Here is a 12,155-nt window from a genome sequence, read left to right on the forward strand (position 1 = left end):
AGGGCCTATCCAGGAAATCCAGATTTAGTTGAAGAAAATGCTATACAGTCCTTCTTAGATAAGTGTGGACAATCTGGGGATTTTCGACTTGCAGTGAAACGGACCAGACCCAGGACACTTCAAGAAGCAGTTCTTAATGCGATGCAAGAAGAGTGCTTGCGGATTGGAGAAAAAGAATTGCCAAAGGAGACAAAACCAGCTATAGGCCTGTGTATGAGATTGAAGATGGGGAATGGAATAATGAAATAGCAGCTGCGGATACTGCCAAACCTCCAAGCGCGGGTGACGGATTCAACAGTATCTTTAAAAATGTGAGAACCCCAAGTACATGTACCAATGCAGGACCAGGGAGGAGGGGACGCCCTTACAACCCATGGTACCAGAGAGAAGGAGGAAGATTTCAACCAAGTGACAGTTCTCGAGACCTGAATTGTGTTGAAAAGAGAACTGTAAGGAATTATATTAACTCAGATGACTGATGCCGCAGGTCAGGTATCAGTCAACGTTATACGGCCTAAAACCTAGGGAAGAAAAGCCTAAATCAAGAAAAGGGGAAGAGAAAATGTTGAGAATAAGGCCGGGGAAATCCAAAGACTAATGTGAAGCTACCAGTGTGATGAACTTTTGATTTAATCCAGTGACATTTTTATTTGATATAATTTTGTTGTTTTATTTTTTTGTCTTTATTGATTTTCTTTGGCTTTTGTGTATAAGGCATTTTTTTTTTATTTGTGTAATGTGATTTTACGTATAATTCATTTTCATGTTTTAATTGTTGATGACAGTGGAAGTCATGTCTCAAAAGGAGGGACCAATGTAATGTTTTTGTTTTACATGAAAATATGTTATTGTTATAAATAAAACAGAGATAAGAATTTTGTTTATCTGATAAGCCCTAATCATGGTACCTGATTTGTGCCCTAATCTTGGAGCCTAATTAGTGTCCTAATTATGGCGCTTATCAGATGCCCTAAATGTATCAAGTGTCTTGACACCTAACAATGGTGCAGAGGCCCTAATACTTGGAGCCGATTGCCCTAACAGGGTGCCCTAATGATGGAGCCTAACGCCCTAACAGGTGCCCTAACGATGGAGCCTAACGCCCTAACTAGGTGCCCTAAATCACGTTAGGTGTCAGACAGGGTATATAAGGAAAGAGAGTTAGTGAGTTGATATACATTGCTTGTACTGGATTGTAAACTACGTTTGGATATTATTAATACACTTGTTGAAACAAACTTTGTCGTTGTTCTGATGTTAGATCTATAAAGATCTAGAGTTCCTATCTTCTACACGGGACCCACAATATTTTGTGACGCGGGTTACAAACAAAAACCCCATAGAGAGAAAAACGTTACAATACAATTGTACTTTTACTTTTAATGGCGTAGGTCACAATAGGTGGTCATTTCCGAGGAAGTAAGTCACACCTACATGTACTTGTCTGATCTACCACATACATATATACATGTATACGTTCATTATAGAAATGGATTTCGTATACCTCCACATCAAGGGGCGCAGTACCTTTCTAGTATATATTTTAATCACCGGAAAGTCCACATAGCAATGCATTATGTCATAATTATACATACTTATTTTTGTTATTGACTAGTAAAAGTCACAGTGATTTTTTAAAAATTATCTTCCTGTTTGATTTTCCATACATTGTCTGATCCCTTTGAAATAAGAGTTTATTTCCGAGAGGGCTAGTTGTCTGTAGTATTTACACCAGTATTCGTGTAACACATATGGTCATACTCACCACAAATCGTCCAGAGGGCACCTATAACAAGCCAGCAGCCATGAGTCCATCTACATGTAGCCTCTTCCTTGTTTGTCTGCTCGTTAGTGTTCACAGAAATCTGGTCCAGGGTAATTATGTTTGTTTGTTTTAAAATAATGTAAAAGTCAGGACTTGATGACGATGGTTCAATAATTTAAATCATTCGCTTTAAAAATTGAACGGCAATGATAACTTTGTACATGTATACAATTAAAACTGAAAATAACTACCGGGGTATCCTGTTTTTTTTAATCATTCGATCAATTCTTTAATATTTTTTTTAATAAAATCAAAATTAAAGTTTTTAATGAAATCAAAAATTTATTTTTGTTAGACTGTGAGTTTTATTCATGCTGTATTTTGATTTACTATTGTCTGTATGTTTTATATGAAGGTCTAATTTGATTGGTGGTTGTTGGTCATATGTCTATGTAGTTTTATTGGTTGTGTTATGTATATTGGTTGCTGAATGCATGTTTTATCTAAAGGGAAAATTTGATTGGTTGACTTATGCATGTCTGTAATTTGACTGGGTGTTGTAAGTATGTCTGTACTTTGATTGGTTGTTGATTGGTAGCAGCTTGAACTCTTTAATTTGATTGGTTGTTTTTAGTAGGTCTTTACTTTGATTGGTTGCTGTTTGTATGTCTATACTTTGATTGGTTGGGAACCATGCGTCTGTACTTTGATTGGTTGTTGTTCGTAGTCTGTAATTTGGTTGGCTGATATCTGTACGTCTGTAATTGACAGGTTGCTAGATCTGTACGTTTCTACTTTGATTGGTTGTTGCATGTCTGCACTTTGATTGGTTGTTGTTCGTACGCCTGTAATTTCAAATTACTGGCGTACGAACAACAATTACTAATTTTATTGGTTGCTATCTGTACGTCTGTCATTGATAGGTTGCTAGATCTGTACGTTTCTACTTTGATTGGTTGTTGTATGTCTGTACTTTGATTGGTTGTTGTTCGTACGCCTGTAATTTGATTGGTTGCTATCTGTACGTCTTTACTCTGATTGGTTGTTTTCAGGCTGTGACTCAGACAGCCAGTGCCCGTACGGATACCACTGCTGCACGGGAACCGACTGGTGTTGTTCGTCTGGGTACATATGTACCGGAACTGCCACCTGCTTATCCGTTGGGTTCGTATTTCATAATTTATTCCCCCTAATATTCAAGTCAGTAAAGGCACGAAAGAAAACGTAGAAAAGTCGATATCATTTATATTTTAGTATGAATGTCAGAGTTTTTACAGGCAATACAGTTTATAATTTTGATTTTTACATAAATAAATAGTTTTTTGTCCAGTTTAATAGTCAAATTTTTATGAAAAACATGGTACATTTATTATGGTATACTTTGTATGCCCTTCGATGAACATCTATATCAACTCGCATACATGTACAAGAACCAGCTTTGACATTAAAGTCCAATATTTGTTTACTCTTTTGTAAATATATATAATGTAGGCCTATCTACATAATTTTTGTAAGAGAGAGAAGAGGGTGATCTCGGTAAGAAATAGCAGGATATTAGTCACGTTAGTGGCTATCAGGAAGAAGGGAAGTTAAAAGTTTACTTTGTTTACAGATTAATTCATTTCTTTTTCATGTCTCAGCTTTCACACCGTGTATATCCCAATATCCCATATCTGTAACTAAGGAGTATATAGATACCTATGAATCCACTGTTTTATACTTCATTAAGTTCATGGAAATAAGTTTTTGGTTCGGCATTAGTATTAAGGTCTTTTATCAACACTATCTGTCGCTAATAAACCTGTGTGAATAATATTTCCATTGATACTGACAATCTTAAGAAAAATATGGGGTATACACCCCGCGTACAACATGTTGCATACACCCCGGACACAACATTGATTTTTCGTCAATATCTTTATATATGAACTGTTTTATTTAAAGACAGTTTGTACAAACGTTTATATTGTAAACATGTATTTAACAATAATATAAAAGTGATGATAAAGCAAAGCTTTGTTCTGATATTTGATCTTGTGACATGACCCGGCGAGTTTTCCTTTGAAGTCAAGCATACTGTAACTGCGATACAGAACACTTTTTGTGGGCGTTTCTTATGCAAATGAGCAGAAACTGTACTGTATCTGCAAAATATCAACGATACAGTACGGTTTATCTTTAGCGATCACGGAAAGCTGTATCTGTATACAGACACAACAACCGTTCAATTTGCATGATAGAACTGTTAGTATTTACTCTAAATTTGAGATGAATTAAGAGTAAAATTTTACAGCGTGAATTTATTAGTGTCGGATTCGAAAATTTTAGAAAGGAGGGAGTAAGGCAGTTCACAAATGATTACTTTGAACCCCCCCCCAAAAAAAAATCAAAATCAGTGGAAAATCGTATTTCGAGAGGTTAGATTTATAACCAACCAAGACACTGTGCGTGATATCGTACCCTAGTATATATAAATTAAAAAGCGTATAATGTACACATGTTTATCAAAAATCATTTACGAAAGTGAAAAAAGAAAAAAAAATCAAAGGAGGGTGGGATGGGAGGCACCAGTGAGTGCTGGGATCCTCTCTGGTTACACTACATTTTATTAAGAACATGAAGGTAAAATACCCCCTTTCCTTTTATCTGTTTATTTCATTTTTATTTATGACGACCGGTTCGGACATTTCTCCCAGATTACGTTTTCCCCGAAGCATTTTTGTTTCAAAAATATTTCCACATGATTCTTACGTATCAAAATGTATTGCCTTGAATCGTAGCTTAAAGTTAAAAAAAAATGTCAGCAAGAGCTGAATAGAGAAAAAATCCTACGCAATGAAATCTAAATTTATTTTTTTGGAATTTTTTTTTTATAATGAATCTCCTAAATAATTATTTCAAAATGATAAATACCTGCACGTCCACCTCACTCGGCATTTCAGTTGCAAATGCTTGAAATGTGATACTAAATCAACTTTCTGCAAAATCATCTGATTGGTTGAGTGGTATGTACCCAAATACGCATGTAAATATGTGAGGTCATTAGAAAGGTCATGTAGTCATTTAAAATACATGTATTTAACAATAACATAAAAGTGCTCGAGCTATCGCTCTCGCAAGCCCCGCTTTGTTCTGATATTTAAATATAACATAAACACAGTGTAGCGTCAATCTTGCTCCGATCCTCGGAATTGTGTTGAGGTGTTTGATAAATTAGAAGGTGTCCAGTGGTTTCATAGGTATCCATATACTCCTTAGTTAATGCTTTCTTCCGTAGGCACATGCTTTCTGGCGAAAAATATCCGTAAGTTGAGAGTACGGGCAAAGAACGTACCTCGACCCCCCCCCTTTTCTCTCGCTTCGGAAGCATACTCCCCGCGCACAACACAGAATACACCCCGCATGTTGGGATATACACAGTGTTTCATAGATCCTCAGGTCAAACAACTAACACTTATGTGTGACCTATTTCCATCACCATCAACATATACTTGGAATTTAATTTGTTACATATAAACAAGGGTTAAATTGGACTCGTGCAATAAAGTCATGGTTTAACCATGTTAATATGAAATATGAAAGCAGGTGATTTGTGTTTAATTTTATACCTCTATTATGATTCAATGTTCCCATTATTCGTCTCACAGAAGGCAACATTTGTAGGCAAGAAGCAACTGAAGGGGGCGGGGGTAAGGAAAATGCTACTTCAGCATATTAGAGGTTCATTATACGCGATATCTTCATAATCATTGGACCTATACTCGATGTTATAACTTATAATCATCATTTTTCTCTTTGTTCAGAATAATTGTCGGACATACTAGTATATCGACTTTGTTATCATCTTTCTCTTTATACAGGACAAATATCGTCTTTGTTATAATCATCACCTTTTCTTTATACAGAATAATCGTCGGACCTATTGTCTTTGTTATAATCATCATCTTTTTCTTTATTCAGAATAATCGTCGGACATATATCGTCTTTGTTATAATCATCATCTTTTTCTTTATACAGAATAATCGTCGTACATATACCCCAATCGTCTTTGTTATAATCATCATCTTTTTCTTTATACAGAATAATCGTCGGACCTATCGTCGCTGTTGTAATTATCATCGCTCTTGTCGTTCTGTGGTGTTACAGACGACGTAAGTATTTCTCAGTTATTGTAATAACATTGTACGAGATGCTGACCATTTACATTTATGTCCTGGTTCAATCCATGATTATGCAGGACCCCCTGGGTAGACTCTACAGAACAAATCAGTGATGCACGTGATGACGCACGTGTTGCTGCCTTTCTTTGAGAAATTTGCAGCCAAATGACCCAAATCTTTTTTTTTTTTTTACTATTAAGCATCAGCATAAAACGAAGATATGACAACTTTTTCAAGAAACCAATCTAAAAAAAAAAACCTCTGTAAATGTCCTTCTGACTGTACAACAGAACTTATTAAATTGTTAGAGATCAATCTAAAAAGAAAAAAACTCAGTGATTTTCAATCTCTGTTCTTATGACTACTCTTCTGACCACTTTTTCCAAGCAATAGTAAGCATTACAGAAAAACATATTGACAATGAAGTAACAATAAGCTGGGCTCAATTTTTGTATAACACACCTGTTTTTTTATTTTCAGGCAGAGCAACCTACAATCAGATTTGATGACATCATACGTTTAGTAGAGACATCAGGTTTGATGACATCATAAGTTTAGTAGTGACATCATCTCACTCAGATCTAATGCCTCATTTGATGCTGGGTAATAACAAGTTTGGTGGTGACATTGCCACACTTAGATCTAATGCCTGGACTTTATCCTACTTCATTAAGCACACACCAATCTCTATGATGCTGATATCTGCATTACAAATTTGATGCCAAATAAAATGTTTATCATGTCGTTTTACTTTGTTGTGTGTTTATGTATAACAGGAGAACTCAACTCATCCTAACCCCAACCAGAGGCTATACCGGTATAATGACCTTCCACAATATAGTAAATACTGAACAGATGTCTGCTCTCTTTTAACTGATCACACAAATTGAAACTTCTTTTACCACAGTGAACTGTTTTTGAGTCAAAAGCTAAACTGTTTCATTGCAAAAATATAAAAATTCTGAGCAAATTTTAATGGTCAGAATTTATTTTTCATTCCAAAGTAAAACTGAAATACTACAAGTGTTTAATCCTACTTCTGATGTGTAATCAGCTGCTGCCAAACACTTTATTCACAAAAGAATCATACTGCTGTCTGGTGAAATATGGCAGCGAGGCCCCTAACAAAGCCTGCCCGGCCAAACTACCACAAAATAAGATCACAAGCCTCTTGTTTCCCAGTAAAGTCCTAGGGAACCAGCTAATATTACCTTTCTGGGCGTACGCGTTAAACTCGGAGGTGAACACCTTATAACTGACCATGAGGCAGGGATAGATGACTCCGAAGAACGTCTGTATTCCAACACTGCTTGCCGTTTGTGTGAGCAGTCTAGAGCCAGACCCCGTCAGAATCTGGTCCCTAACTGCGATGTTCTGTAGTATAAAAGTAGGGATACATGAAGTAAATAAACTGAGAAACAGAAATCCCGGAGGAATCTTCCTGTTGGAGGTGATCGCCTGAAAAATTCCGCTGGCGAGATAGGAAGACGTGATAGCAGAGGCGCCATTAGCGATGTGTGGCTCATGACGCAACAGGAAACTGTAAAAGAAATTAAAAATCCTGTAATGTTGAAGTCTGTAAAATAAATAAAAATCATGTACCATTAAATTTTACTTTATTTATTCAGATCAAACATATGTATTCAAAGATTACAATTCATTGAATGTTTTCTGTAAGTAAAGAAAATGACCCAAATGAATGTTTAGGTAGAGTGCATCTCTATAGTTACAGTGGAAGTTTGGCTTGGTAAGGATTTACAAATATATAGTTTTAGTTACGTGAAAATGTACCTGCTTGCTTCAAAGGCGTTCAATAGCTATTCATCGTTTTTTTTTTCTTATTTAGGCCTAAAAAAAAATTATGCTTGTTTCCCGTAACATTCCCAAAATATCAATGGTATGTGGGCCAGGATTTTTTTGCTTACAAATAACTGGGGCCAAACATCCCTGGACTGAATATACCAGGTACATGTATTATATTCACAGTGGACATCCAACATGTCTGCCTAGCAGCAGAAAACAACCTTCAAAAAGTTGTAGGTGAAATTCTTGTTACAATAATGATTACTCTATATTTTAAATGCAAATGTTGATTAGGTCGACATATTTTATGTCTCAAAAGCTACAATTAATATTGAAAAAAATAATTGGAATAAGCTGATTGATTAAACTCAGATTAAAGTCACAACATGCTGACTGCTGAGAATCCATTTGTTCTGTAGCCTAGCACAGACTAATATCATACCACCTCATTCCATCTCGCACAAAGTCCTGTATCTGGAATAAGCCGATACTTCCCTCACCCCCCCCCCCCCCCCCCCCCCCCCCCCCGCCCTCAATATTTAAACACATGCAATGTGCTGAATACTTAGAACTCACATGCCTGGCACAATGTGCTGACTGCTGAGCATTCATTTGTTCCCTGATCTAGGACGGCTGATATCATACCACTTCTTTCCAACCTTCACACAGGAATACATATATAGTGTCCTGTAACTGGGATAAGCCAATACTTCCCTCTTGCCCCCCTTCCCCCCCCCCCCAAATATTAAAACACATGTAATGTGCTGTATGCGTAACTTACACATCTCGTAAGTTGGGATAGGCTGATATCTCCCTCTGAATGATCTTTTTAATTTGATCTGGTCTCATAACAACTGCTCCCTCTGGGAGCCTTGTGCCCGCCTTCCAGCGATGAATTCCCCCTCGGCGTACCCCTGAGGTTGGGACATCAGATGTCACGTCCTCTTTGAATTTCTCCTCCTCATTCATGATTCCCTCTGACAAACTGTTATGTCACTGTAATGTATTAAACAGTTAAAATTCTATAGACAGTTGAGTAAATACTGTGAATATTACTATTGTTTGCAGCTAACTGTAAAGTTTCACGTTTCGTCACTATCTTTTTCATCAGATGCATCCAGCGTAAACAATTCACGTGATTGGTCAACTCAAATTATCAACATTGATACGGAAATAGTCTGTTGCACGAGCAACCAATCAGGGATAAGAAGAAAGTTCCAGTCGTAAAGCTTGCGGTTAGGAGGCGTGTACAATTTACCTTGAGTGCAGCTATCAACTAGATCATGGCGTAACGTGAAACTTTACAGTCAGTTGCAAACAATAGTATGAAAAATTGTGGCTGTCACTGTAATGTTTTCAACAGCATAAATTGAAAATAAAATTCTATCATGTCTATCTCTATAAGCAGTAAATACAATGTTATAAAAACAGTGAAGCTCTTATTATTCATTGATCACATCTCTAATTTAGTTACAAGGGTATATTTTACTATCTTTACATTATTTTATCATGTTTATGAGATAGATGGATTATATTAGAATTGTTGTTAAAAGATTTGAAGTTAAATATTGAGGTTTAAACATTCCATGTGTAATGACTGGAGATGCAGGGATCCCGGTCCAGCCATACATTTTCTCCTTTTCTGTTACACATGTTTCTCAAATAATGTTTCAAAGGAATATAAGTAAACTTATATGTCTAACAATGAATGACTATCTACAAATATACATCACCTAGACGAGACAATAACACAGGATATTCGTTAAGGTGCTCTGTCGTGTTGAAATCAGAGAAAATTCGAGTTCTGCATATTTACACGTGAATTTTACAATTTTTGAAAGGGATAAACATTATCAACACAGATAGGTCTCGCTATCTTGTACGAACAGTGTCTTTTTTATCATATATCATGCATTAGTAGCATATCCTTTTCAGTGATTATGGTAAAATAACAAAAAATTGGTTTCATGCGGACGTCCTAAACAATACGACTTGATGAAGCCCGATCCCGATCTTTTTGTCAACCAGCAAGACCAAAGACGACTCACTCTAGAAGTTCATAAGAAATTAATTCTGAATTATAACTTAAAAAATGGATGTATAATTTGAGGGAAAAATCATATAAAACGTGATAAAATTAAACAAAAATTAGAGTATAATATAATAAATTAATTAAGGTCAAGATCTAGTAAATGAAAGGTGCCTACAGATTTATCAAACTTGAGAAATAAATTCCTTTATTAATGCTTTACAACTTTAGCTTGGTCAAATAAGGTGTTTCGGGGCAAAATTTGTAGGTAAACAAGATGAAAAACTGTATTATAAACTGTCATTTTCGATGAAAAATTAAGAAAACGAGTAATGAATATGGGAGTTTTTTTCGTATTCGGCACAGGAAATGTATCCAGATTGCCTACAGTCGTTCAGAAAACGGTAATTAGTATGTTCATGGCCTCTTCTTTAAATCAATATTAAATTTAATATAGGTATCCGGTTTACTTTTCATATGATTTCAAATTGAATGACATGAAAATACCCTATTTTCTATACATAATTCTGCTAAAGCTGTAAAGTACGGGAAAAAGAAAAATGAAATTGATTATGACGTCATAATGGATCTAGCACCAAAAAATTAGTCTCAAGTTATTTACTAGATGACCTTAAGTAAAGGAGAAACATACATGCCAACTTTTGAAAATTCCCATGGGGGATTTTGCGCGTGACGACATTTTTCATAGCTTTAAATTCGCGACATTTTGTCGTGAAATTAAATGATTATGACATGATCTTTTTTTAAAAAAATTATAATACAATTAATATCACTTATTAATACTACTAAAGGATAAAAATAACACACAAATAAGGTTTTTCTTTCCAAAATGGAAATATTTTTGCTCAAATAGGTGCCTCTCTCACTAAAGAAGGGATAATTAGTTACATATGTAAACTTAATTTTTTTTACCAGCTAGGACACATAATTTGGAGAAAAATTGAAAATTGTACAACTTTTGATACTGTAAAGTACTGTTTCTGGGAACATTTATGAGATTTTTATATTTTAATTAATTAGAAATTCTAATCAGATATTAAATTGAAAGAAATTTTGAGAAATTGCTATGCATTTATTTTTTATTCAAAGAAATAAATCATCAGTTTTGAAGAATTAAATCATCAATTTTCTAACATAAAGATACCACCTATCCCAAAGAAATTTATTTTTTACAGCTTGAACTTTGGCAGGCTTGATGGTGCTATGTGGGTATTTCTTAGTCATGCACATATGCATAAAATATTATAATTACTTTTGGGAGAAGGGAGGGAAAAGAAATTCTAATTGACATAGACTTTATTGTTTCATCAGGATTTTTTTCATATTAATTTAATTGGCAAACTTTACAATATATTTTCATTATAGGTAGATAAAGTCAGCAGCTATGCTTTGTATTTTTCTACTTTCGTTTTCAAATAACGATCTCCTTGGATTCCGATTTTATGGTTTGGTTATTATTTAGTTGTCTTTAATTTATGTTTTCAATAAAATGACAAACAGTTATCCCCTTAATCTATGTGTTTCACCTTGCGTACCCCTTAAAACTGAAAAGATAATCCCCTAATTAATTGCCCCATGCTATAATTAAGCTACCTGCTGCATTTCATTTCCGGAAATTTGGGTAATTATCAACTTTTCATTTCCGACATTTTTTAGTTTTCATTTCCGACATTCTTTAGATTTCATTTCCGACATTTTTCAAATTTATATGTAGTACTTATAGTAATGTTTGATAACTTTACATATGAATAATTTAAAGGAATAAATCATTAATAAATAATTGAAATCCAATTTTGTAAATCTATCAGTGACTTGAACATAAGTTCGGTGCTGTCACTGACATTTAATTAAGTGCACATTAAATGTGGGGGAAAAGTTTTATGCATTACCGTCCTTGACTTTGTGCTACATGAATGAATATATATGTATACATAGATGTTTTTTTTTTTTTATTCATATTTTGGTATAAATACTTTAAAAATTCCATCTTCTTTTACTTAAAAAACATTGAATTGCTGCACAGGTAAATTCCGGAAATGAAAAAAAAAAATGTTGGAAATGTAAACAAAAAATGTCGGAAATGAAATAAAAAAATGTCGGAAATGCTATGCATATTTCCGGAAATGAAATGCAGCGACCTGGACGACTCCGTGCGTTCAAGCGTGAAGTGATTTCCTGTGGCTAATTAACCATGTTAACACCTAAATAAACAATGAAACTTATCTGTGTGCATTGAATAAACAAGTCTGATATTGTTATCCCAAGTGACAAAATTCAGCGGTATAGGGAAACTTATAAAATCGGAAATTTTACAAATCGGGAAATTTGGTCAATTTTTCTCTCCCGATCGGGAAGGCGGGATGAAAGGGTAAAATCG

At 34.8% G+C, this 12,155-nt stretch overlaps 2 protein-coding genes across 2 annotated transcripts; one reads left to right on the forward strand and one right to left on the reverse strand.

Annotated features, from left to right (window-relative positions):
* Positions 1–1,691: 1,691 nt before the first annotated feature.
* LOC134267200 (uncharacterized) lies at positions 1,692–6,669 on the forward strand. The gene is made up of 4 exons (XM_062749422.1): positions 1,692–1,875; positions 2,818–2,929; positions 5,846–5,916; positions 6,406–6,669. Exons 1-4 carry the CDS (start codon positions 1,752–1,754, stop codon positions 6,429–6,431), a joined length of 333 nt encoding a protein of 110 aa, XP_062605406.1. The 5' UTR covers positions 1,692–1,751; the 3' UTR covers positions 6,432–6,669.
* Positions 6,670–6,918: 249 nt separating this feature from the next.
* On the reverse strand, positions 6,919–9,733 carry LOC134267199 (uncharacterized). The gene is made up of 3 exons (XM_062749421.1): positions 9,462–9,733; positions 8,510–8,713; positions 6,919–7,465 (listed from the first exon to the last, which is right to left on the reverse strand). The coding sequence occupies exons 2-3, from the start codon at positions 8,695–8,697 to the stop codon at positions 6,976–6,978; spliced, it is 678 nt and encodes a 225-aa protein (XP_062605405.1). The 5' UTR covers positions 8,698–8,713; positions 9,462–9,733; the 3' UTR covers positions 6,919–6,975.
* Positions 9,734–12,155: the final 2,422 nt, after the last annotated feature.

Source organism: Saccostrea cucullata, unplaced genomic scaffold, assembly GCF_032062105.1.
Source record: "Saccostrea cucullata isolate Sc308-1 unplaced genomic scaffold, CSIRO_AGI_Scuc_v1 ctg225, whole genome shotgun sequence".
Lineage (NCBI taxonomy): Eukaryota > Metazoa > Mollusca > Bivalvia > Ostreida > Ostreidae > Saccostrea > Saccostrea cuccullata.

What these genes read in the sequence shown, in the direction of transcription:
- LOC134267200 (XM_062749422.1), top strand. Translation starts at nt 1,752, where the DNA reads ATGGTCATACTCACCACAAATCGTCCAGAGGGCACCTATAACAAGCCA. An exon ending in GCCACCTGCTTATCCGTTGG is followed by an intron (nt 2,930 to 5,845) that starts GTTCGTATTTCA and finishes TTCTTTATACAG; the next exon opens with AATAATCGTCGGACCTATCG. An exon ending in TCTGTGGTGTTACAGACGAC is followed by an intron (nt 5,917 to 6,405) that starts GTAAGTATTTCT and finishes TTTTATTTTCAG; the next exon opens with GCAGAGCAACCTACAATCAG.
- LOC134267199 (XM_062749421.1), bottom strand. Translation starts at nt 8,697, where the DNA reads ATGAATGAGGAGGAGAAATTCAAAGAGGACGTGACATCTGATGTCCCA. An exon ending in TATCCCAACTTACGAGATGT is followed by an intron (nt 7,466 to 8,509) that starts GTAAGTTACGCA and finishes TTTCTTTTACAG; the next exon opens with TTTCCTGTTGCGTCATGAGC.